Below are 25,596 nucleotides of genomic sequence, written 5' to 3'. Positions count from 1 at the left end.
ATCAACGCGTCAAGACAGAAAACTTAAAGCAATATGTCTTAAAAACAGAAAATGCACAGCAAAACAAATGAGGAATAAAATGGTCGGAAACTGGAGTCAACTTCTGTGACTGAACTGTAAGAAACCACCTAATGGGAATGGGATTCAAAAGCAATCATGGACTGTGGATGACAGGATGAAAGTCATATTCAGTGATGAATCGGGAATCTGCATTGGGCAAGGTGATGATGCTGGAATGTTTGTTTTGGTGCCGTTCCAATGAGATTTATGAAGATGACTGCATGAAGAAAACATGTAAATGTCCACAGTCATTGATGATATGCATGTCAGGTAAAAGCACTGGGGAGATGGCAGTCATTACATCTTCAAAAAATACACACTTTTATGTTGACATTTTGGACACTTTTCTTATTCCCTCAATTGAAAGAAAGTTTGGGGATGATGACATGATTTATCAAGATGATAATGCATCTTGCCATAGAGCAAAAACTGTGAAAGACACATAAGGTCATTTTCATGGCCTGCAAACAGTCAGGATCTCAATCCAATTGAAAATCTGTGGTGGAAATTAATGAAAATGGTGAATGACAAGGCTCCATCCTACAAAGCTGATACAGTAACCAGAGAAAGTTGGAGCCAGATTGATGAAGAGTACTGTAACTGGTTAAAGGTCCCATATCATGCTATTTTTCACCCATCTCCATTTGTTGTTTATTTTCCCAAACTCGCCTGTTTTCCAGAGTTTTAGCCTCTGAAAAGTCACTTTCTGATCAACTCTACACAAACAGGCTGATTTGCGGCTTACTTTTGCATATTCATGAGTGGGCGTGTCAATAGACGGGACACTGACTTCCTCCTCCCCGCACGGTGACGTAGAGCCAGAGGACGGCCCGGCCTCCTCCCACCCGCTCCGTAGCTGAGCTCATGCTGCTTTATAAACACGAGACAGAGCGTGGGGGCGGGGCGTTCCACGGACTGTAGAAAATACATACTGTGCGAAGGACTCTGAAATGCTCACCTTTGTGGGCGTGTCTGTTTAAATGTCAATCACGGCAGAGAGCTTCCTGGAGGCGCGGCTTCTCCAGCTCAGTGCTACGTCATATTTGTCAACAAAGTGGGAACGCGTCATCAAATTGGAGCGAGGTGTTTGGACTCACCCTGCAGTAAGAAAGGAGCAAATCACCCTCTAACTAACGATTGAGGGAATCAATGAAAAAAACACTTTAGGCATGTGCATGAAGCCCTAATAGCACTTTATGATGTTTAAAGCACAGAAAAGTCAATTTAGCATAACATGGGTCCTTTAAGTCCATGCCTCAGAGACTGGAAGCTGTTATAAAAGCCAGAGGTGGTGCAACAAAGTACTAGTGGTGCGTTGTAGTGTTTTTTTTTCATGATTCCATCATTTTTTTCCTCAGAATTGAGTGATTCCATATTTTTTTTTTCCTCTGCTTGATCTAAGAAAGCATTTGTTATTGACCACCACAATTTTTTTTTTGATTTCTTTTAGTGTTTCTTAAAGCCAGAATGTTGCTATTTAAAATTACTTCAGTTTTATAGCAAGACTGTGATCTACTTAATTTCTACAAAATGAAACAACTGAATGAACATTCTCCACGACTGGTGATTCCATCATTTTTGCCAGGGGTTGTAAGAGTTTAGACAAAGACTATTGGTAATCAATAATTAATGTATAAACTGCATTTTAGGTTTTCATGTTATAATAAAGTTACTTTTTCTTTTGTTTTGCAGAAAAACAAGTTTTTTCCAAAAAGATTTTGTAAAACTGTTTTAAAAGGTAACATTTTGGGGAGAAATTGATGGTGTTTTTATAAATAAGTTGAAAGCAAATGGTTATGGGATTGTTTGGAACATATGAGTATTAGTGTATTTGTTCATCAAAGCATTTTGAGTTTTCTAGAATTACTCAACAGAGGAGGGCTTGGATGTGTTTAACATTGTTTGTTGGACTGTTTAGAGGATGTAAGTGTGATTCAGAGGAGGAATCGTCCTCACACACAGAGTGAAGGTTTAAGTACAGTCGTGAGAAGGAGAAGATTGAATGTTTTCTGCTCGAGTGCTCGGTTTGTGTCACCAGCTGTGATGTTCAACCAGCTGATGTTCCTGATGTTCAGGCTCTGCAGCCGAGTTCACTGAGCCGTGACCTTCGTAAACACAAAGGCAGTTTATACACGCTGCAGTTTACCTTTGTCACCCTTACATCGGGTTCCTGTTTTCTGCTGCGTGTCCTTTGGTTCCTTTTGGGGTTTTTTTTCTTCATGCCTCTTTGCACGTGAGGGATAAGATAACTTCAAGATTAATATTTAGATTCTACAAATTACAGATGGTAAATGTGGTGTCTTCCTCTTCGTGAGACACTGGGAGGGGGTCGCCAAATGCCTTCAAGAAACTAACAATTTGAGCCAATTTTTTTGCTTATTTTTGCCCTTTTTCTGCAACTACGCCAAACTTGCCATATTTTAACCTATTTTCATCACTTTTTATGCTATATTTTTGCTCCTTTTAATGCATTTTTTTTTTACATTTCTCCCATTTCTGCCACTTCTTTATCAAATGTCAATGTCTTGTCTGCACATTTTTTCCATTTTAAAGATATTTTTGGCACTAATAAACCCTTTCCACCACTTTTTCCACATAATGTTGTATATGTTGACCGATTATTGTCACTTCTAATCTCTTTTCACCATATTTCATGCTCATTTTTGCCAACTGAACCACATTCATAATTTGTCATGCTCATTATTTGCCAGTTTCAACTAATTGCTCCCACTTTTTAAAATACATGACCCCAAACCCACCTCCCCCCATTTCTGACACTTTTAAGCCAATATTGAGACAATATTCACCACTTTCTTTGTCCGTTTTTGGTCTCTTTAAACCATTTTATTTCTGATTAAAACAATAATTTACATCTTTAATATGACTATATATTATGGAGTAGATGATACTAAACCTCCTGGATAACAGTGGATATTATTCAGATGAATAAATAAATGTGGTTATCACAGATTCATAGAACAATGGACCATAATTTTACTGACTTTATAGATGGACCCCAAAAATCTCTCCCCTTTATTCCCCCTTATAGATGACCCTGTCTCCACATGACTGTTCTTTAATGTTCATGTCTGTGTTCAACCACCCTCAGGTACAGTGGGGGTCCCTAGTTTCTGGAACCTTTATTGTGGGGGTCGTGGGCTGAAAAGGTTGAGAACCACTGCTTTATAAGACTGTGAAAAAGCTCTGTAGTAGTAACTCAGCCCATATAGCGGCGCCGGGTGAGCAGGGTCAAAGGTTAAAGGGGCGGGGCCATGGTAATTTTGGACAAACATGTAAAACCCAGTGTCCTCCTGATGCAGGGCTGGCTTTGTGAGCTGCTGCGGTGGAAGGAGAATCCCAGCCCGGAGAACCGCACCCTGTGGGAGAACCTGTGCACCATCCGCAGGTTCCTGACGCTGTCCCAGGCTGAGCGAGACCTGGCCTACGAGGAAGAGTCGCGGCACCACCACAACGAGAGGCTGCACACCGTGCTCCATCTACCGCAGGATGCTCAGGTAGGAGCTGAAAAAACATGACCAAGAACTATTGGTCCAATTTGGAATGGTGTTCTGTGATAGATGCATATTAAGGTCATTTTAGATGTTGTTAGATATCTTGGACCCTCTTAACTTTCAGAATGTCTTTTAATGTGACATCTCTCGCAGATTCAAAGACGTTTAGTAATTCCAAACACCAATAACAAAAACTCATGGAGAGATGGTTTTTAATATCAAAGCCCCAGGAACGTGGAACAGTCTGTCAGAGAACCTGAAACTGATTCAAGGACCCAACTTTTTAATCAATGAGCCCTTTATCTCTTTAATTTACGAATGCAGTTTAATCTAACTCTCCAGTGTTCCCTCAGTGGGAGCCATTTGTTGTTTTTAACATGTTCTGGCAGTAGTGATGCACCAATATGGTCACTGATGTTTTACAGCCACTATTTATCTCAAAGTTCTAAATTTGTGTTTGTATGTCTTTGGAAGGAATGACAGTGAATATGTTTTAATCTTTGAACCAAATACTGTAAATATGATACTCGTTCATCTTTTATGTTTGTGTTTGTACAAATGTCTTAGAGGATTAAATGTCACTGATCTTGTTGATCAACGTATTAGGTTTTATAACAGAAGAGAAAACCAGTTTCTGTGTTTCTGTAAACATCGATCTTACATTTCAGTTCATTTTGTCTGTTGTACATTGGCTTTGATGAGTAACTGATTAGGTTCATAGTGTCATTCTTTTTCTTCTTCTTCTTCTTCTTCTTCTTCTTCTTCTTCTTCTTCTTCTTCTTCTATGGTGTTTACAGCAGTTGGCATCACTCTGAGCTTAGTTATCGGGCCAATCGATTGGTTCACATTGTTTTGTCATTACTGGTCAAGCCTCCTGTAGTGTTTTAACTGATCTAGGACTGGTTTGTTTAGAAAGTCTGCTCTGTTTGGGTCGATGTGTCCGTTGGATTTTATATAGCGCTTTATCATAGACACTCAAAGTGCTATACAAAATTAAGGCATTATTCTTTCACTTCACACTTAGTGGTGGTAAGCTACTGTTGTAGCCACAGCTGCCCTGGGGCAGACTGACGGAAGCGAGACTGTCATATTGCGCCATCGGTCCCTCCGACCACCAACAACACTCACTCACAAACTACATTCATACGAGGCAATCTGGGTGAAGTGTTTTGCCCAAGGGCACAATGACAGATACCACTGGGGTGACTGTCCCCCACTGTGGCACCTGGAATTCTCAGTGGTCTCCCAAAAACTAACCAGGCCCAGACCTGCTTAACCAGCTGTGTTTAGGAAAGAAAGATTATTAATGGATAAATTCAACCCTTTCATTTACTGATGACATCCTTTAGGAAAGATATAGATTTATATCTGATAGACTGATCTACAGTCAGCTGATGAAGCCTGTGGAGAGACACTCATACATACGCTACAGTGACATTGACAGCATCAGTAGGAACATACTACAGTGAAACAACGCACTGTCATCCCAGTGTGTGTGTGATGAATTGAGGAGGACTACCTGAATAGAAACACGTCTGTGATGTAATAAAGTGAAACTCATCAGAGCGCTGTATGGCATGGCAGCTCTGTCCCATTGGTGTGTGAATGGGTGAATGAGCTGATGTGTAAAGCATTTGGGACTACTTCAGTGTAGGGATAAAGCGCTATATAAATCAAGTCCATTTACCATGGATTTAAATTTTTCATATTTTTAAAAAAATATTCCTCAATTGTGAAGTAAATTGCTCTACACAGTCTGATTCTGCAATCTCCACCCCGTCACAGGGTCGCGTATGCAGCCAGGCTGAAATCACCTGTCTTCACTGAACGTGTTTATTTCAAGCTTTGTAGAACAGGGGATCTCTGACAGAGAATGTTTGGTTAGGTGAAGCCCGCTAATGGAGGGACATCCTGGATATACTTATCCAGCTTTGTAGTACAGGCCCACAAAGTCTAGAGCTAAACAGCCAAGCGAATGAAAAAAGTGTGTTGTGAACGCAAACCGAGCCTAATCAAAGTGATTAAATGATCAGTTGCTCTCGTGAAGACAGCCTTTAATTTTTTTTATCCCTGTAGCCCCTCCTCCTTCCTGCTTCCTTCACTCTATCCACCCTTGGTAAACACATCAGATGATTGGCTGTTTTTGTTCTCTGGTCAAACATGAGGTGAATCTCATATCCCTTAGTATCCCCCACAGAGCGAGTTTCAATAGGCCTTGTACTTACACTATAAATGATAGTTATTAACAGTATCCTAATGGTCATTTTATTCCGTAAATCATGTTATGTACAGTATAAACCATAACCCTGGCCTCAAAGAGACACATTAACTCACACAGCGTTCCTGAAGCGTTGATTAAATCAGACGTAAACATTGATGTTGGGCGTGTGGCATCGCAGGAAATGCCTCATTTTTATCTAAAAATTGCCACACACACACACGCACACACACACACACACACACACACACACACACACGTAATTGCTATGCTGTCTTTTCTTTTGAAAATCACTTTTATACATTTTCTAAAGTGACCAAAATAATAAATCAATATATTCACACGTGTAGTCTATGGCAATGGAAATGAATTAACACATTGTAAACAATTCAAATAAAAATTGACTGTTCAGCAGGTTGTTATAACAATCAAAGAATGCAAAGATGACGCCATAGCTGCCTGAATAAAGAGAGTTTGGAATTAGATGTAACATCTTTATCATTTATTAACCTCGGACAATCTTTTACTCACACTTAACAGTTAACAGTTAATCAGAGTTCAGCTTGGCGTATTTTAAGTGGGATTTAATGTGTGTTTTTTTCAAGGACAAAACTTTCCAGCCCATCAGTGTCAGACTATCTCACAACTCTTCTTTAAAACCATATTAACACATCACACTAAAAGACTGCCAAGATGGAACCATAGCTTTAACATTTATTCATCTTCAATGAAGACTCCCACTGCACCAATCAGAAAGAAGATTATTATTATTATAGGGAACGTAATGTAGAGAAGTTGTTGCACTACAGCAGTGATTCTCAACTGGTGGGTTGGGACCCAAAAGTGGGCCCCGGACCAGTACTAGGTGGGTTGTGGACATATGGCCAAAAGAAAAAAAATAATAATAATGTCTGTCACGTTGGACTTGTCTTTTATTTTTGAAAGAAAATTTTTTTCGACCGGCATGCTGTTAAACGCATGTTACACATGAAAGTATATAGATTGATGTTTAAGAAAAGATTATGTATGTGTGTTTTCAACAGCTATTTTTGAAAAACTTAGTCTGAAGAATTCTAAAAAAGAAAGAGAAAAAAAAAAGTGGGTCGCGAATTAATGCCCGTGGCAAAGTTGAGAACCCCTGCTCTACAGAACAAATAGTTTGCCTATTAAACAATTTCCATAATAGCATTATTTTTATTTTAAAGTTATTCAAAGTGGTTTTTTTTTTTAATGACTTACTTTCCATCCCTTCAGTGTCAGACTTTTGCACACCTTTTGTTAAATCCACATTAAATAGAAATTAAATAAATATACCAAGGCCAAAACATCCCGAGTGCAAACTTAAGCCGCAAGTCAGAACTTTACTCGTGTTTTGCTTAGTCATCAATTAACACGATCACCAGTTTGATTTAAACACGACTGAGGTTGGTCATCACCAGTTTTTCAGAACAAGCTCAAAGAAATACAAATCTTTAAAGTTCTGGCTGATTATTTTGATCTAGATTTGTCAAACAAAAAGCTTTTTATGCAACCTGTGCCCACAGAAAGGGTCAAACTAGTCCCAATTTAACATCTCACACATGGAATACACACCATCAGTTATAAATCAAAACCAGCAACACTTCCGGTGCTCCCGTTAGGATCTTATTATCAAAGGGCTGATGGGAAACCTCACGGGAAGTGGCGGCGGTGGCTATTTAAACACACTTCCTGTGAGGCCCCGCCCTCCTCCAGAGACTGGAGAGGATGAGCTGTGGTGATTTATTAATGAGGAGGTGAGACGTGTGTGTGGGGGGGGCCCACACACACACACACACACACACACACACACACACACACACACACACACACAGACCTCAGGCTCCAGCCGGCCTGCCACCACAGACCACACAGATGGGACACACATGCACACACAGAGCCGCTCTGACGGACGAGGTTTAACCAAACTCTGAGTCTGTTGGATCTAACTGAGACCAGGAGAGTCCAGAACTCACTCCGATGGGACGGAAAATTACTACGACTTTGTCTCGATTTGGTTTTAGACTCTAAACTGACAAGAACACTCCAGTGAGTTCAGCTCACGGTTAGGGCGAGTGAGAATGAGCCCCAATGGTTTGAACCTCTGGATAACAAAGACTTTTGTCCTTTCTTGTACGTTAGTGAGGACAAAAAAATGTAACGTTACGTTATTTGTCAGAAATCTGAAATGGGCGGCGTTTGTTCTTTGTTATGTTATTGTTCCACCCTGATGGCCAATCAGCATACTGCGTGCACACGACCATCAAAAAAAATAGAATAACTCAAGGCTGCGTTCCAAATGTCATACTAATGTGCTACTTATACTAAGTTTGATGTCAAAATTATATGTAGTGCGTTCACATTAGATCACGTGTCAAACTCAAGGCCCGGGGGCCAAATCTGGCCCTTAAGAAGATCAAATTGGGCTTGCTCGAGAAAGTAAAAATAACAGAAAAAAAGTTGAAACATTTTGTAAATTACCAACTAATTCAATTGTAGATATATCTGCCCCTCCAAAAAAAAAAAAAAAATCAATTGAATTCCATAATATTTGCCGAGCTCAGTTTTCCAGTTCTTATATCACATGACGGCAGTCATTGTTAATCTCAAATTGTTGAAAGGCAAGACAAGGCTAATTTATTTGTATAGCGCATTTCATACACAAGGCAACTCAATATGCTTTACATGACAAAACATTGAACTGTTTAAAATCAATAAGAACATTTAAAATCATCAGTAAAATCCATTAAAGTCATCAACAAACACATTACATCAACAACATGACCAAATATCTCTCTCTCAATCATATGCAGTAGAGAAAAAAGCCTTTAACTTTGATTTAAAAATGTTCACATTAGATGCTGACTTCAGCTTTGCTGCAGTTTGTTCCACTTCTTTGCAGCATAACAACTAAAAGCAGCATCACCATGTTTACTGTGAACTCTGGGCTCCACTATCTGACCTGTGTCCTTAGATCTGAGAGACCTGTTGGGTTCATACCTGACTAACATGTCACTGATGGATTCTGGACCAAACCCTTTCACAGATTTATACACCAGCAAGAACTTCCAAAATTTGGCACATTTTCCTCAAATAATTCCATGAAATTTCCCCAAATCCCCAAAATCTAGTAAATGTAAGTGAAGATCCTGCAGGGACTGTTATTCTCACTAACTTGATCATTTACAGTATATACAATTTATATGTGGAAGTGCAAACGAGGGCACATTAATGTTGAGTTTGCTTGTTCTCCCACCTAAAATCTGTGTCCCCCATAAGGTCAAAATGGTCTGTATTTGGCCCCTGAACTAAAATGAGTTTGACACCTCTGCATAGTATGAAAAAGACTGAGTATGTGAGAAATACCCTGATATGTACTATATGGGAATATTTTTGAAGTATGCACGAAGGGCACACGAGTCATACTCAACCGCCCCATGATGCATTGTGAGCGGAACGTAAAATCATGCTGGTACCGGCTTTTAGCTAAAGGTCAAATATCATCTTTTCAAAATAAAAGCATCTCTTCTTGTCTTCCATTCGTTTTTAATGCTTTTGTATAGGGATGTCCCGATACAACTTTTTCACTTCTGATATGATACCGATATTGCAGCTTTGCGTATCAGCTGATATCAATATTGATCCGATACAATATCAGCACAAATCATACATACTTTTATTACTTATTTTGTAGTGTGGAATGTTAGAAAAGTCTTGATCAAGTGATGTCACTCAAACAGAGAACAATAGTCAGCAACAGTAGTTACTTTGTTGGAGTGTGAACCACAGTCACCTATGGATAGAAGTGTTGGAGTGGAAAATTTCACTGGAGAGCTTATATCTGTGATTTTAGATGCAGTCTGATAAAATCCGATATTCATTTTCTGGCTGATATCGGACCGATATCCGATACCAATATCGGATTGGGACACCTCTACTTTTGTAAATAGGGCTCTTGTTTTGAAGTTAACCAAAAGTTTTATCAGTAGCACAATGGAGGGTCTCCAAAAATCTCCAAAATGTTGGCGTGAAATGTGTTTCCATGAGTTTTATGGATCAAATGAGCACATGTTGATATTCTAGTTGGTCATTTTCTCGCTGAAAATGTTTTCAGAACTTTCAAAGGTGGAGAATCAAGTGTGTGATTCAGGATTTTGTCGTTTTAGGTTCCAAATGCATCTTGGGAAACTAGGAAGTATACTTTAGTGGGAACACTCATCCTAATTCTCCTAACCATATTTAAAGTATATACTCATTGAGTATAGTACAGTGTAGGCTACGCCATGTCGAACACAGCCCAAATGTGTCCATGCGTCCGTCTTCTGAATATTGTGTGTGTGCGTGTGTGTGTTTGTGTACTTGTCATCATGACGTATAAGAACATTGTTATGATAAAAAGTCAGTTTTTAAGATGAAAAGTGTGTGTTTTTCACATTATAGCGTGACATTGCTGGGCATGTTCAGAGACAGTTGGAGATCGGAAGTGTCTGTGGTTCACTTCATTTGGCTCTAATGATTTAGGACTTAATCGTTTCCTGCTAAATAGATTTCTGTGGCGAGGCGTTCACTGACATCAACATCTGGGGCTTTTTTAGCCGACACGGAGGACACAACAATTAATTTAGAGCATGGACTGATGATCCTCACAGAGCCTCACACACACACACACACACACACACACACACACACACACACACAGGTATACACTTTGCGTCGTGTGTGAAGTGTTTTTTGTGAGAAACATTATTGTATAAAGTCAGAAGGTGGAGCACACAGTGATTACAGTCATGGTGAAGTCATGCAAAAAACCAACAGAAAAGTGATTTTTCCTTCATTACATATTTATCCCCGTGTTAATGGCCTCCACACACACACACACACACACACACACACACTGGAGGACCAAAGCTCATTAAAGAGAAGATGAATATTTCAGTTTGTATAATTCTTTTATCGTTCAGCTTTGATTTACGTTGGAAAGAGACGTTTTATGGAGCACTCAGTGGAAGAAGAGGAAAGTGGGGTTTTTAAGGAATACGTCAGTGTTCCCATTAGGCCTGTGGTTTGTTTGAGGTCCTGGATAAAACATGGAACAACATTAGTTACAGTCATCCAATCTATAGAAGACAGATTCACTTAAAATAAAAAAGGGAGAAGGAAGAAATGATTAAATATACATTAACGCCTTAATGCTTTCACTGCTGATAACTGCAGATGATCCAGTGCAACCAGTGGCGTCCAGAGCAGTTTTAATGGGGTGGCTAAGGTGGGCCTGACGGCACGACTGTCACTTCTGAACTGATAAAACAAAAACAAATACATGAAAACACAATAAAAATGTAAAGAATAAAAGAATAACGCTGCAGACTTCCATCAGCAAGTTCTCTGATGAGTAAAATATTTTCCTATTAATCAGTTCATCCATCCATCCATTTCCTGACCCGCTTGCTCCTCCTTTTTTTTTTTTTTTCAGGGTTGCGAGGTTCTGCTAGTGCCTATCTCCAGCTCTCAATGGGCATTAGGCGGGGGTACACCCTGAACATGGTGCCAGTCCATCGCAATTAGTGAATTAATCAATTAGTTGGAAAAAACACGTAAAATATCTATTATGGTACAGCATAAATACATGTGAGCTAGTGCCTTTATATATATATATATATATATATATATATATATATATATATATTTTCACTTTTTAGGAAATGAAGTTTATTACATTTACCAGGGTATGTTATTAACATATAACACACCACAGCCTGAGAGTTTAACCTGTACAGCTACAGAGTATTAAACATGTCCAGTTGAAGCAGTTTTTACCAAACTATCTGTAAACCAGATGTTTCACTCCTCTATTTACACCATCTCGTGCACTCAATGGACATTTGTCCTGTTTGTCACCAGCTGCTGGGATTATCGACATAGACACACCCCCAATGGGATGGCCAATGAGAGTTCAGCTGGGCTGAAAACACCAACAAACTTTTTATTTTCAAAAACTGCGTTTAGACTTTGGTATTAAAATCTGAATACAGTGATAAGTGGTAAACTGTTTCAAATCTGAGATTACACTGGTTTTGTCTGGTTTAAATCAATGTGTTGGACTGGTTTGAAACCTGGTTATCAAATGTTTTTAAGCAATGTTTAACCTGGTTAAACATTAGTCTATTCCATAGTACTTTAATTGTTAAAAGCTAGATTAGGAATAGTTTAAAGACTGGTTAAGACTGGTTTAAAGCTAGACTGTTAAAGTTGTGTTTAGGGTTTAAAGCTGTGTATTACACAGTATTAAAGCTTGGCATTTAAATAGTTTTCATCTTGGTTTAGACTGGTTAAAATCAAGGTTTTACACTGGTTAAAAGATGGATTTAGACCACTTTTATGTGGAACAGTAAATCAGGTTAGCTTCAAGCTTGGTTTAAAACTTGGTTTGGTCTTTTTTTTTTTTTTTTTTTGAGCATTTTATTAGACTTGTCAAAAACCTAGTATCAGAATAGCGTAGAGCTGATTTTAGACTGTTTTTTTTTTTAAACTAAGTCTACTTCAAATACTACTATTAGACTGGTTAAAAGCTGGATTTAGACTGATTAGAAGCATCTTATTAGACTTGTTCAAAGCCTAGAATTAGAATATTAGCGTTAGATAATTGTAGACAAGTAAAAATCTGGGTTTCATATAAGGTTAAAGATAGATTTAGACTAGTTTAATGTGGTGTGCTGTGTATGTAAAGTCTTGTTTTCTTAGACTGGTTTAAAGGCTCCATATTATGCTATTTTTCACTCATCTCTATTTGTTCTAAGAACTCTAAAAACATAGTATTTGAGGTTTATTTTCCCAAACTCACCTGTTTTCCAGAGTTGTAGCCTCTGAAAAGTCACTTTCCCTCCTCCCCGCACGGTGACGTAGGGCCAGAGGATGGCCCGCTCCGTCCCTCCCACTCCGTAGCCGAGCTCATGCTGCTTTATAAACACGAGACAGAGCGTGGGGGCGGCGCGTTCGCCGGTACATACATAGACTGTAGAAAATACATACATAGCCCTAACTCTGAAATGCTCGCCTTCGTGGGCGTGTCTGTTTACATGTCAATCACGGCAGAGAGCTTCCTGGAAGCGCGGCTTCTCCAGTTGAGTGCTGCGTGAAATTTGTCATCAAAGTGGGAACGTGTCATCAAATTGTAGCGAGGTGTTTGAGCTCACCCTGCAGTAAGAAATGAGCAAATCACCCTCTAACTAACGATTGAGGGAATCAATGAAAAAAACACTTTATGAAGCCCTAATAGCACTTTATCATGTTTAAAGCACAGAAATGTTTATTTAGCTTAATATGGGCCCTTTAAGTATGGACTGGTTTAATGTGTTTATCGGACTGATTTCCACTTCAACTGTTTCAAATCATATTAGTTCATAGCCTGGTATTAAACTGGTTAAAAGTTGGGTTTGGATTAAACATTTACTAGAATGTTTTGTAGACATTTTTAAAGTAGGTTAAAGTCTGCTCTTTAAATGGTTTCAGGCTGGTTAAAGTATTTCTATTTGCTAGGCTAGTTAAAAGCCTAGTGTTAGAATTAATTAAAGCTGAGTTTAGATTGGTTAAAAAGCCTGATATACAGTATAAATGTGGGTTTAGACTGGTTTAAAGATGTGTTTATACTGGTTTAAAAGTGTGGTATTTTAATAGTTTTAACATGAGTTCAGATGAGTCAAAAATATTGCCTTTACACTGGGTTAAAAATGGATTTAGACCAGATTTATGTGGTATATCATGTTGAGTACAAGATTTAGACTTGTATAATGCATTATATTAGACTGGTTTAAAGCTGAGCTGGGTTTAGACTGGTTTTAAGCATCCACACCTACAGTGGCTTTTACAATTAAATCACAGTGATTGACGTAATCGAAAAGATAAACCAGAACACTGGTGTAGTTTTGTAAAAGCCAAGCTTTTGTTAGCTTGAGCTTCTCTAACGTTTCGACCTTTTGAAGAGAAACGGCGCCATCATTAGAGGAAGTCTAAGATCGTCATCATCAGCCTGTGAGGAAGACCAGGCCTCTCTGTGCATCGATTCCACAGCCATGACTGTCAGCCTCAATAAGAGCCGGAGCCACGAGAGGCAGATTGGGAACGTTTCTCCGTCTGCCTTCGTGATTTACTCTCAGTTCAGCCGTTAAGTGTCTCAGTAAGCCTGTGTGGGGGAAGTGTGTGGCTGTGTGGTCTTCAAATCGCGCTGAAACTAAAAAAAAAAAAAAGTCACTTCAACTGAAAAACAAGTCACAGTTTTGAGGGAGAAAAAGGACAAACCCAGAATTCCACAGGTCTTAACTTGTCAGGTCGTCACTTGAAATAGCCACCAGATGCACTGCAACACCCAATTCTTAAAGCTGGGTTCAAATAAACAATATGTTAGGCTAAGTTAAGATGAGGTCACTTAAGATAGGATGAGTTAAGATACGATAAGATATGATTAGTGAAGTTACAATAAGTTAGGGTTGGATAAGTTAGGATAGCATAAAATAGACTAATATAATATAATATGATAGATTAGGATAAGTTAAGATAGGACATGATAGGTTAAGATAAGTTAACTTAAGATAGGATGAGATAAGATACAATAAGATAAGTTATGATAAGTTAAGATACAATAAGTTAGGGTTAGATAAGTTAGGATAGGATAAAATAGATTAAGATAAATTAAGATAGGATATGATAGGTTAAGATAAGTTAAGAATAATAAGATGACTTAAGATAGAGTAAGGTAAGATAAGTTATGATAAGTTAAGTTACAATAAATTAGGATTAGATAAGTTCGGATAGGATGAGACAGATTAAGATAGGACAAGATAGGTTAAGGTAAATTAAGAATAATAATATGGATTAATATAGGGTTTAGATGAGTTAAAGTTAGTTAAGATATGAAAGTTAGGATAAATTAGGTTAAGACAGAATAAGACAGGATAAGGAAAGATCAGATATAAGATAAAGTATGGTTTGTTAAGATAAGATTATATAAATTAAGGTAGTTTAGGATTAGATAAGGTTAAGAGAGGATATTAATATATGATATTTGGTATGATAAGGTAAGACAAGATAATGTAAGTTAAGATAGGATCAGAAAAGGGAAGATAATTTAAGACATAATAATGTAAGTTGGGATAAAATAAGGTGAGGTAAGAGAAGTTATGATGAGTTCATATAAAAGATAACATCAACTAAAAAGATAAAAAAAAACAAATAAAGCAGCAAAGAAATGAGTCAAAATGAGATAAAAAGCAGAATGTGAGCCTCAGCTCTGTGCAGCTATAGTGAGTGAGATGCACAGGAGATAAAGCCCTGCTGAGTCAAATCAGCAGTTTGATGGTTTGGCTTCAGCATTATTGCAGTAATAGCCTATCATTATTGAAGAGAGCGTGTCCTTTCATTTTAATGTGCCACACGTTTAGAGCTGGAAACTCCCTGTTCGTCAAACCACAGCAGGAGCTACACACACTATTCATTTCACACCTACTGCACAGCTTCTTCACATTCACAACACCTAAAAACTCTTCTTTTTATAGCCATATGCTTAGTTTTTTGTTTTAAAAAAGTACAAATACAGTATATACATAGTTTAAACTTTACAAAACAAGGCTTTGAATGTCCTCAGTAATCCAAGTGTTGATTCTGTTTGCTTTGTTTAAGCAACAGTTTTCCACTTTATTATACATCCCAGACTCCTCTTTAGTCCTGATGAGAGGCCAGCAAAGCTACCTGAGACACAAAATATTATATAATTGGTTTAAAAACTGGGTTTTAGACACAGTTCATATTGGGTTATTGATATGTTTAAAGTTAGATGGTTTAAAAGTAGTTTAAAGCAACTTTCTAAAACTGTTTTAAAACACTGATGTCTAGGATGTTCTAATTTGTAACATAGTGAAGCCCATTGTAGGTAAACAATGCAACAATATGAGGTCTAAAGATTAAAGCTTAATGCACCAAAGCTCTACAAGCGTTACACCTTTATCCAACAGGGTTTCTCTGTTTAAGTTAAATAAACAGTTAAATGCAAAGGACTAACAGACATTAAGAAATGCAATTTTATCAAAGCCGACAGCGTATATATGCTATACGTCCCTAAGCTGCAGGATGTGGAATACGCAAGATCAGACGCTGCAACTTAAATAAATACAGAATACACTTTTTTCTTTAAATTAACGTTTGAAAATATCAAACATTTTTTAAAATCCAAAATGACTATTTCATTAGGTAAGTACAGAAAACCCCTGGAGAAAAAGAAGGAATGAGAGATATTGATAACTTTTAATTAGTTATATTATGACAATTTGCTGCACCTTTCACAGGGACAGACAGAGGAAATCCCGGGGGCGTATAATTAACCATGACATGAAAGGACTTCATGAAAGATGCGCTTGGTCAGAAATTAGAATGTGTTAAAAAAAGATAAAAAAGGAAACGTAAATAAGAAGAAAAAAATAAAAAATAAACAAACAAATAAAACCCATTCAAATGCCTGGGATTTGGACCAGTTAGGACCCACTTTTAGGTCACGGTCCCCTGTCTGACAACCTCTAATCTACAGATATATATACACTTTTTTTAGACATCTAAAACAGTAGTTCTGTCTAAATAACAGTGCCTCATTAACCAATCAGTGAATCTTTCTCCTCAGGTGCTCCATCGACAGGCTCCGCCCCCGATCAAAGAGCACTGCCTCTCTCCAATGCGAGAGGAACCTCCGTCTGTTCCAATGAATGAGGAAAGGTCTCCTAATGTTGGAGCAGCTACTCCAACAGGAACCGTCAGCAGCAGCGGGAGCAAGAAACCACGATCTCGTACTAAAGTGAGTTCACGTTCTATAATGATCGGTTCCTGTCAAAGTGACATGAATGTAAAAACTACAACTAAACCATGCACGAGGGCTCATTTCTCATGCTGCGGTTTAACTGGTTTCTGCCAAAAACGTCTCCTCAACATCTTTCGTAGCTTTTGTGGACATTTCATATTTCTTCCAAATGCTGTCAATGTGTCATGATTGATCAAATGTGTTCAAACTTCAATACAATTGCAAAATTTTGAACAATTTTACATGTTTTATAATATCAGAGGAAGCCAGAGCACCAAGAGAACATGCAAATTCAACAGAATATGCTTTAAGTCTTTTCTGGGAATTGAACCCAGAATCCATAAAATATGAGAACTTTTCATAAACTGTGCAGTGGATGTTTTATATTCATTCCAGGCTTCTTTTCAGGTAAGAGATGAGAAAACTTAGAAATGTTCCACGTATTCCTTACCAGCAACTAGTTCCCCATGTTTTGGTTAGCTTAGCATGTAGCAGCACTGGATAACCAGGGTGAAGGGGTAAAGAGGCGGGGTTATAGTATCAGGTATCAACTACACATTCACTAGCATTGAGCAATAAGTTTAAACCTTGTGTACTATTTTAAATGTTTACCAGACAAGTTTATTTGATTCATCCATCTACTGAAGACTGCGTCACATGACCCTGGGTTACCAATCAAACAAAATCAGTCACATGACTGGACAACGTTTCAAGTGTTGGCTTCTGCTGCAATATCAAACTTTGTTTAAGAAAACTCTAAAATAATAACACAACTCGATTTGGCGGATATCTATTTATTTATGTTGACTGCAATTAAAAAGTGATTGTTTATTATAATTTTGTCAACAAAATAAGTGGTTTCTTCTGGCATGCGTGGGTACTTTTTTACGGGGCGCCAATTATAAAGTTGCATGTGCTAAAATAACATAACATTTAGCACCAAACCATGTTTAATAAACGTATATATATATTTATACTTTTGACCGGATTTACAGCAATATGTGTGAAATTTGTGATATTTACTTTTCTCGTAAAAAACGTCGATGTTAAATCTAAATCTAATTATTAAATCTAAATGTCATGAGTGAAAATGTTAAGCTAATATGCAAAATCAACAGAAAGTACCAAAATTAAAGCTCATTAACACGAACAAGCTCTTAAGATTTAAATTTTACATTTAGATTTAAATTTTACATTAAGATTTAAATTTTACATTAAGATTTAAATTTTACATTTAGATTTTGATCACAAATTTCACGAATTTTGGTGTAAATCTGGTCAAAAGTAACATAAAAAAAATTCACATGCGTTTTTTAAACGCTAAATTGTTGCTAAATTTTGCAAAAACTTACTGCTTATTTTAGCATGTGCAACTTTACAATCGGCACCCCATACGTTTCTATCCAACCTGTTTTTACTACAGTTGACTTTTTACTCCCTAAAAGAGAAAGATTTACAAAGACGACCATCAGACTGCTGAGAGGTGATTGTGCTCTTCATCACATGTTTAAATATTCATTATTTTTTCAGATTTCTTTGGAGGCATTGGGGATTCTGCAAAGCTTCATCCAGGATGTGGGTCTGTATCCGGACCAAGAGGCCATCCACACGTTATCTGCACAGCTCGACCTTCCCAAACACACCATCATCAAGTTTTTCCAGAACCAACGCTACCATGTCAAGCATCATGGCCGCCTCAAAGAGCTGGGCGAGGGTGCCGCCGCCAGCGGGGGGGTTGATGTCAGCGAATACAAAGAGGAGGAACTGTTGTCAGGCTCAGAGGACCCAGAATCCAGCGAGGATGGAGCAGAGGAGATCTACCAGCAGGGGGAGGGAAACGACAGCAGCATCAACGCGCTGAGCCGGACTCCGACCTCCTGTGGATCAACCACGGCCAACGAGGAGGGCAAAGACAAAGGCCTTGGCCGATATAGCAGCTCCTCATCCAGCCCAAGAGAGCCGGCTGAGTATCAGAGGTAGAGACTGAGGGAGGACCCACACTGTTGAAGAACGCTCACTGAGAAACGTTGACCAACCCAGAGCTGTGAAGGCATCCTCATCACAGACTAAAAGACTATACAAAAAGGTTTCAACAGGGGGCGCTGCAGGGATGACATGTGCTAAACAACAGCATCGCCCTTGTTACCTTAGCAACAACATTAAAAACAAAATCTCATACCAATGAAAAATGTTAGCAACCACCACCCAAAACTGATAGATTTGTTGGTGAAGGCAGACGGTTAATGGCTCTGATTTAAAGGTTTGTGTGGATAATTCCACAGTTTCATCAGTAAGAATCTCCATCACAGTCTGTGGTGTGAAAGACAACATTTGGACGTTAGCATTGCTCTGGTTTCTTCTCGTTTCTTCAGCAACAAGAGAAGAAACAGAATAAAGTCGCCACTCTTCAACCATCAGCAAAAATAAATTGAACCCTGCAGGTAGATTTTAGTCTAAATACAGATTGTTGACTGCCATAATTTACACACTAAATGGATGCTTATTTATGAGGTTTGCAAAAAGTATTCTGCAGAGTTTCAACCACAAAAAGTTTGGTGAAGCGTCTTTGTACTGGTCTAAGAATGAGTCAAGATGACGAAGAAGGTCAGGGAACTGTAAACTGTTGGCGGCAGTATATATATATATATGCTACCCATAGAAGGAAAAGATAGGTATGTAAAAACAACAACCAAAAATTGTCAGGCTGTGTAGCTACAGTTGTGCTCAAAAGTTTGTGTATTATTTACCCTGAACACTGTGGTGTCTTTTACAAATAGTACTTTTAATTTAATGATCTTTTTCTCTTGAATACTAATTCTTTTTACCTATTCTATGAAACGCACAAAAGATTTTTTCGAGTAATTACTTGGGATTTCCTATAGTATTATTCCATGTTAATATAATAATTTACATATTGGTACATATTGATAATGGGTTTTCTGCTAATAATGGAATACTGATAAAATAATGTATGGATTGGAGATTCAGGATATGACCTCAAATTTGTTTGAGGGGGAAAACCTTGGCGTATATTGGTATGTTATTGGGTTGATATCGAAATCAGAAATAAATGTAGTACAACATTGGTATATAAAAAAGTAAATATCAAACATCCCCAGTAAATATGTACTATTTCTTCTCTATCCCTGAAGATGATTGATATTTAGTGGTTGAATGCCAGAGATGATGGTACGAGGCCACTTGGTGGTATTTGCCACGTTTGGTCAATGACATCAATGATACCCTTGACCAATTAGACAGTTATATTTCCACGTGAATGTTCTACGAACCAATGAATGACGAGCATTGTTGAGATAGACACACACAGGCTGTATTTAAAGTATCTGATTATAAATGCTGATTTTAACCAATTTCAGCTGATTGGACATCATACAAATCAATAGTAAATACAGGTAAAATATAGGTTGATGCGTGTGTGTTTCGTAACCACCATAGGTCAGGACGTAGCAGTTCTCTTACATCTGAAGGAAACAGGACATTCCTAAGGACAATAATGTGCAAATCCCACCAAAAAAAGGTTTAAAGGTGCAGTCCGCAACTCTCAGATCACCCTCCCAAACTTTCCAAAGTCTCTCCCTCAGAGGAGCTAACAAGCTAACGTTAGTCCGACAGCAACATCACAGTAATATAACAAGCACTGTTAAAAGCATATTACTGCAGCGCTTCTCTCTCTATGTGCACACACCTCAGCAGCAGCAGCAACAACACAGTGTCACTTAGCAGCCACATGGAAGCTGCTGCGTGCACATGAACAACACATGCACTACAGAGTTCGAGTGTAACAGTTTTTTTTCACACAAACTACTTGTTTGATGCAAAGCTGTCCTTACATAGTGACAGCTTTAGAAAATATGACAAAAAAAAGTCACTTTTATAAGAGTTGCAGACTGCACCTTTAAGAGGTGGCGAAAGAAGCCATTTTTGAGAACCGTGAAACACACAATCAGCAAATTAAAACTAAACTCCAGACTTCCAACTGGTTAGATTCAGAGTTGAAGAAACCTCTTGGATGACAGATGAATCTCCAGTTACGTTAACTAACCACTGTAGAATACCATTATCACTGTGGGAGTTTGTAAACTTATGAGCACAACTGTATCTGCGAGCTGGTGATGGACCACAAACGACGCCACAGTTCTCCATGTTGACCCTAATATTTAAAAGGTCAACTGAACCTGCAAATGAATTTCTGATTTATTCATCAGTCTGTACTGCCAGCTGCTTCATAGTTTAGTTTGTGAACTGGAATTTTTTTTTTTTTATAGAGACAGACACTTTCAATCCCATTCTCTGTCTCCCTCTTGGACAGAGGAGGAAATACTGTGATGGACCGACGATGGGGGAAATCATAGTGAATTAGGGACAACACTTTATGTGCCCGACTATCGTCCCGCTCATTCAGACGGGCGTCCACAGTGTTTGTGCTTCACCTTCACATTAATGCACTCACACCTCTCCCATCCTATTTATTACTATCTTTACCCACGATTATCTCTATCATTGTTATTCTTGCTGTTATTGCGGTTAGTGTCCGTCGTGTTTTTTTTTTTTTTAATCCTGAGGATGTTTGGACAAAAACTTGTGGAAAAAAACGCAGTTACTGAGTGTTATTGGGTACAAAAATATATGTAAAAGTTAAAAGAAACCCTCCCACTGTGTTTTTAATTGTTGTTGATAAAAAAAAAAGTGTTTAAAAAGAGAAAATGAGAGAACGTCTGTAAGTTTTTGTTGCTGCAATCGATGACAATCTACTTTATCGAGCCATGGCGGGAAATCGTTTGACTCACGTGTAATGTCTGTAAATATCCAGCACCGGGAAAATTGAGTGTCTTTTGTTTTTATTCGAGCCAGTTTTTGGAGAGTTAGAGGAGCTCATTTCAATTTTAAACAAAACCTAATCACGGAACTATTTAAGAAGAACTTTTTTCCTGTTGTTTTGTAGCATTGTGAGGTGTTGTGTTTAAAGCACGGGCTGGTTTGACTGCTGTACTCAGACAAGCCTCCGCATTGCTCTCTCTTCATTTAGGACATGGATCACTGAGTATACTGATGACATTGTGCTTTTCTGTACGACACAAATCAGGGTTCAACTCAAAATGCAGTTTTAATGAAATCCCAGTTCATTCAGTGTTGAAGTAAAATAAAATCTATTGTGAATTCAGAAGTTGTGTTTTTTCTCCATCTAGTTTGAGTCCTTGTGCACATTTCTAATAAGAGCATTTAGAGAGCACAAAGCTCCGCCAAGCACCGAATCTCCTTTTTGACAGATATTATCTGAATCAGTGATTAATGTACCATGATCATGATTTGTAAGAAAAACATGTTCCCATTAATAACCATACAGTAGATCCAAATGTATAGGCATTCCCATTTATTTGAAAAATGACAAAAAAATCTGCATTCCGGACCTAATCTTTGTGAGACTCGGAGTGATTGCGGAAGTTTTTCATGAATAGAGGTCAATTATATGAACCGAGATATGATTTTTTTTTTTTTTTAATTTAACCATTGATAAGAAATGATACAGATTTTTCAAACTGATCAAGGATCAGTATATCAGGAAATCCCCTCCAAAATGTAATGGAGACTTCCATGGCATTAGGCAGTGGTTCTCAAACTTTTTTTCCCCTTTTATTTCTGAATCGAATTAAGTCCCGCCTTTGTCCGGTACTGCAACAGTTCGCTGAGAAAGCGATTTAAAAACAACTATAGAGCATAGTTATGGAATGAACGTGTGATGACACACGTTTTAAAGAATCTCAGTTTGTAAATAAGTGGAAAGAAATAATATTTAGTGCTGTGGTTCACAACCTTTTTTGGATCGTGACCCCATTTTCATCTCAAGAATTTCCGGCAACCCCAAAGACCATGTGTTTTTGACCATGCAGCATGCTTGAGCTCTGATTATTTATCATTATTATTATTATTATTATTATTATTATTATTATTATTATTATTATTATTATTATTTTAACTGCATTTTAGTTGAACTACATTTCACAAAGTCAAAGTATAGAAATGCAGTTGTTTAAGATTGTGCGTTGTTTTAATAATAATAAAATAGAATGATTATTAAAAAATGTAAAAAAAAAAAAAAACATTTTGATTTTTCAGAAATTTCAGGCAACTCCACATGGGGTCTCGATCCCAAGTTTGAAAAACACTGATTTAGTTGCTCCTCAATAGATTTGTTTCTATAGTTTTTATAATTTCTGGTATTTCATGCCTGGGGTGGGACCAAGACTGACACTTTATTTGTTAATTTTCCATTCTTTCCATCAAGTACCCCCTGTAGTGCCATCGCGTCCCCCTATTTCAGAAACACTGGCATAAGGTGCATCTTTATGGAAGCCCAAAAGATTAATAAAACAACATTTTGAAATAAACACCATTTTGATAAATAACATACAAATATATAATATGGCTATTATAATTAAATATTTCATAATTATTATTTTAACAGTGTCAACAGTTTCAAGGGCCCATGTTAAGCTAAATCAACTTTTCTGTGCTTTAAACATCATAAAGTGCTATTAGGGCTTCATACACATGCCTAAAGCGTTTTTTTCATTGATTCCCTCAATCAATAGTTAGAGGGTGATTTGCTCCTTTCTTACTGCAGGGTGAGTCCAAACACTTCACTACAATTTGATGACGCGTTCCCACTTTGATGACGAATTTGATGCAGCACTGAGCTGGAGAAGCCGCGCCTCCAGGAAGCTCTCTGCCGTGATTGACATGTAAACAGACATGCCCACAAAGGTGAGCATTTCAGCATCCTTCACACAGTGCAATGTATGTATTTTCTACAATCTATTAATGTGCCGGCGAACGCCCCGCCCCCACGCTCTGTCTCATGTTTTTTAAAGCAGCATGAACTTGGCTACGGAGTGGGTGGGAGGAGGGCGGGCCGTCCTCTGGCCCTACGTCACTGTGCAGTGAGGAGGAAGTCAGTGTCCCATCTATAGACACGCCCACTCATGAATATGCATAAGTAGGCCACAAATCAGCCTGTTTGTGTAGAGTTGATCAGAAAGTGACTTTTCAGAGGCTAAAACTCTGGAAAACAGGCAAGTTTGGGAAAATAAACCTCAAATACTATGTTTTGGGGGTTCTTAGAACAAATGAAGATGGGTGAAAAATAGCATGACATGTGACCTTTAAGATCGATTAGTTTTCCTGGACACCAATCATGGCCTTTCTTTGAACAACACAGCGGTAGAAACTAGGTGTAGGAACACATAAAAATGGGAAGGAATATTCATAAAAATATGAACAATAAAAAAAATAAAGCAAGAAAAGTCTTGTGAGATGTGTCTAGCTTGAATGTATTCATTTTGAGTGAGGGAGCAAGTGCATGTGCACAGCCGATGAGCGTGCATGTCAGTGGAGCAGATGCATGTGTGTTAAGTCCTGAGTCCAGTCCGACACGACGACCGGGACAGGTAGCAAGGTTTATGTTTACAGTGCAGGTAGTTAATAAAGTACAGCTCTACAACACCAGCACAGCCTGTTGTTTCTGCTCGGTTCCACTTTTATCTGAGGATTTAACACCTGAGGAGAAGCTGCATTCAGCTCTGGAGAGTAAGGATCTCCCCTGTGTCCCTCAACCACGGTTAGGAGATGAAAATAGGAAAGAGAATTACAACATCCACTCGGTCCGTGAATGAATCTGCCTTTGGCTTGCAGTTTTTTGGCGTACATAGGTTGTCATATCCACAGAAGAATGTCCATTGTAATGAAAAAATATACTGTAGATCATTTACATAAACCGAATGGATACTATGAAAGTCAAGGGTACATTTGTCATTAGAAATGTCATCAAAACATTTCTAAAGCCACAATCTATCTTGAAATAAGGCAATTTGCCACTAAAATATACGAGATGTCCGCCATCTTCATTGACTGGGTGAAACACAGACCCTCAGCGTCGAACACTGCCGCTAAGGGTCTTGACCGATGGTCACTATGTGACGAGTTGGGGATCAGACTGTGTTGCTCAAACATGTGATGCCCTCGTGGCGCTCAGGCTTTTCAGCATTGGTGATAAGTTTCCACGCTTGAATCCATACTTCAAGTGCTCCAATCACTTCACTGGCTCCGCCTTATGTGCTTTGATTGACAGACCAAATCAATCTGCTGAAAAACGGCACTGTGAAATAAAAAGGCCATCGTGGAAAAGGACATTATGAAATAAAAATTTACTTTGAAAAAATCTTGGAATCTTGAAAAAAAAAAAAAAAAAAGTAATAATTTTAAAAAGTATGAAATTGATAAAATAATCATTATGAAATATCTATAATGAAATTATAATAATTAAATATTAAAGAATAATAAAACATATTTCATTATAATATTACCTTATTTTGCAATTTAATGGCCATATTATATATTTGTCTGTTATTTATCAAAATTGCATTTATTTCAAAATGTTGTTTTTATTTATTCAATTATGAATCTTTTGGACTTCCATACATCTTTGGTTCAAATACACTTTTGACATAATTTTGCTAATAGACAAACAAACAAATAAATAAATAAATAAATGTATTACTGTACCTCCTTGGCAGAGGTAGGAATCTCAGAAGAAGACAGTACATTTACCGCATGTCTATGTAAAACCTAAAGATTTGTCTTTGAGTTTCCCTTTTCCTCACAAGTAAAGATGGTTTCAAAATGAAACACAACACACTACACATACAAAAACATCAAACTTCACACAAAAAACACAAAAACACGCAAAATGGCAGCAAAAAACATTCCTAAAGTAGGAAGTACATCACTTGATTCAATATTAATTGAAAGCACTTTAAAGAAAGTCACTGCATTGTCTGTCAGAAAAAGCTCTGAAGAATTGCATTTCTTCCTTAGGTTTAGATACAGAAACTCCAAAATAGATCATCACACACACATGCATGCACACACACACA

At 37.8% G+C, this 25,596-nt stretch overlaps 1 protein-coding gene across 1 annotated transcript; it reads left to right on the top strand.

The window, feature by feature from the left end:
- Nucleotides 1–3,332: 3,332 nt before the first annotated feature.
- Nucleotides 3,333–19,399, top strand: LOC114455699 (DNA-binding protein SATB2-like). Its single transcript, XM_028437078.1, has 3 exons — nucleotides 3,333–3,575; nucleotides 16,472–16,642; nucleotides 18,176–19,399. Exons 1-3 carry the CDS (start codon nucleotides 3,333–3,335, stop codon nucleotides 18,623–18,625), a joined length of 864 nt encoding a protein of 287 aa, XP_028292879.1. The 3' UTR covers nucleotides 18,626–19,399.
- The last annotated feature ends 6,197 nt before the right edge of the window (nucleotides 19,400–25,596 follow it).

This window comes from Gouania willdenowi, chromosome 21 (genome assembly GCF_900634775.1).
Source record: "Gouania willdenowi chromosome 21, fGouWil2.1, whole genome shotgun sequence".
In the NCBI taxonomy this organism is placed as follows: Eukaryota; Metazoa; Chordata; class Actinopteri; order Blenniiformes; family Gobiesocidae; genus Gouania; species Gouania willdenowi.
This window is presented reverse-complemented; position numbering and strand designations above follow the sequence as displayed.

Bases quoted from the DNA above. Each gene is read 5' to 3' on its own strand.
- LOC114455699 (XM_028437078.1), top strand. From the start codon at position 3,333: ATGGTAATTTTGGACAAACATGTAAAACCCAGTGTCCTCCTGATGCAG. The intron at 3,576-16,471 runs GTAGGAGCTGAA...CTTTCTCCTCAG, and splicing joins ATCTACCGCAGGATGCTCAG to GTGCTCCATCGACAGGCTCC. The intron at 16,643-18,175 runs GTGAGTTCACGT...TTATTTTTTCAG, and splicing joins AACCACGATCTCGTACTAAA to ATTTCTTTGGAGGCATTGGG.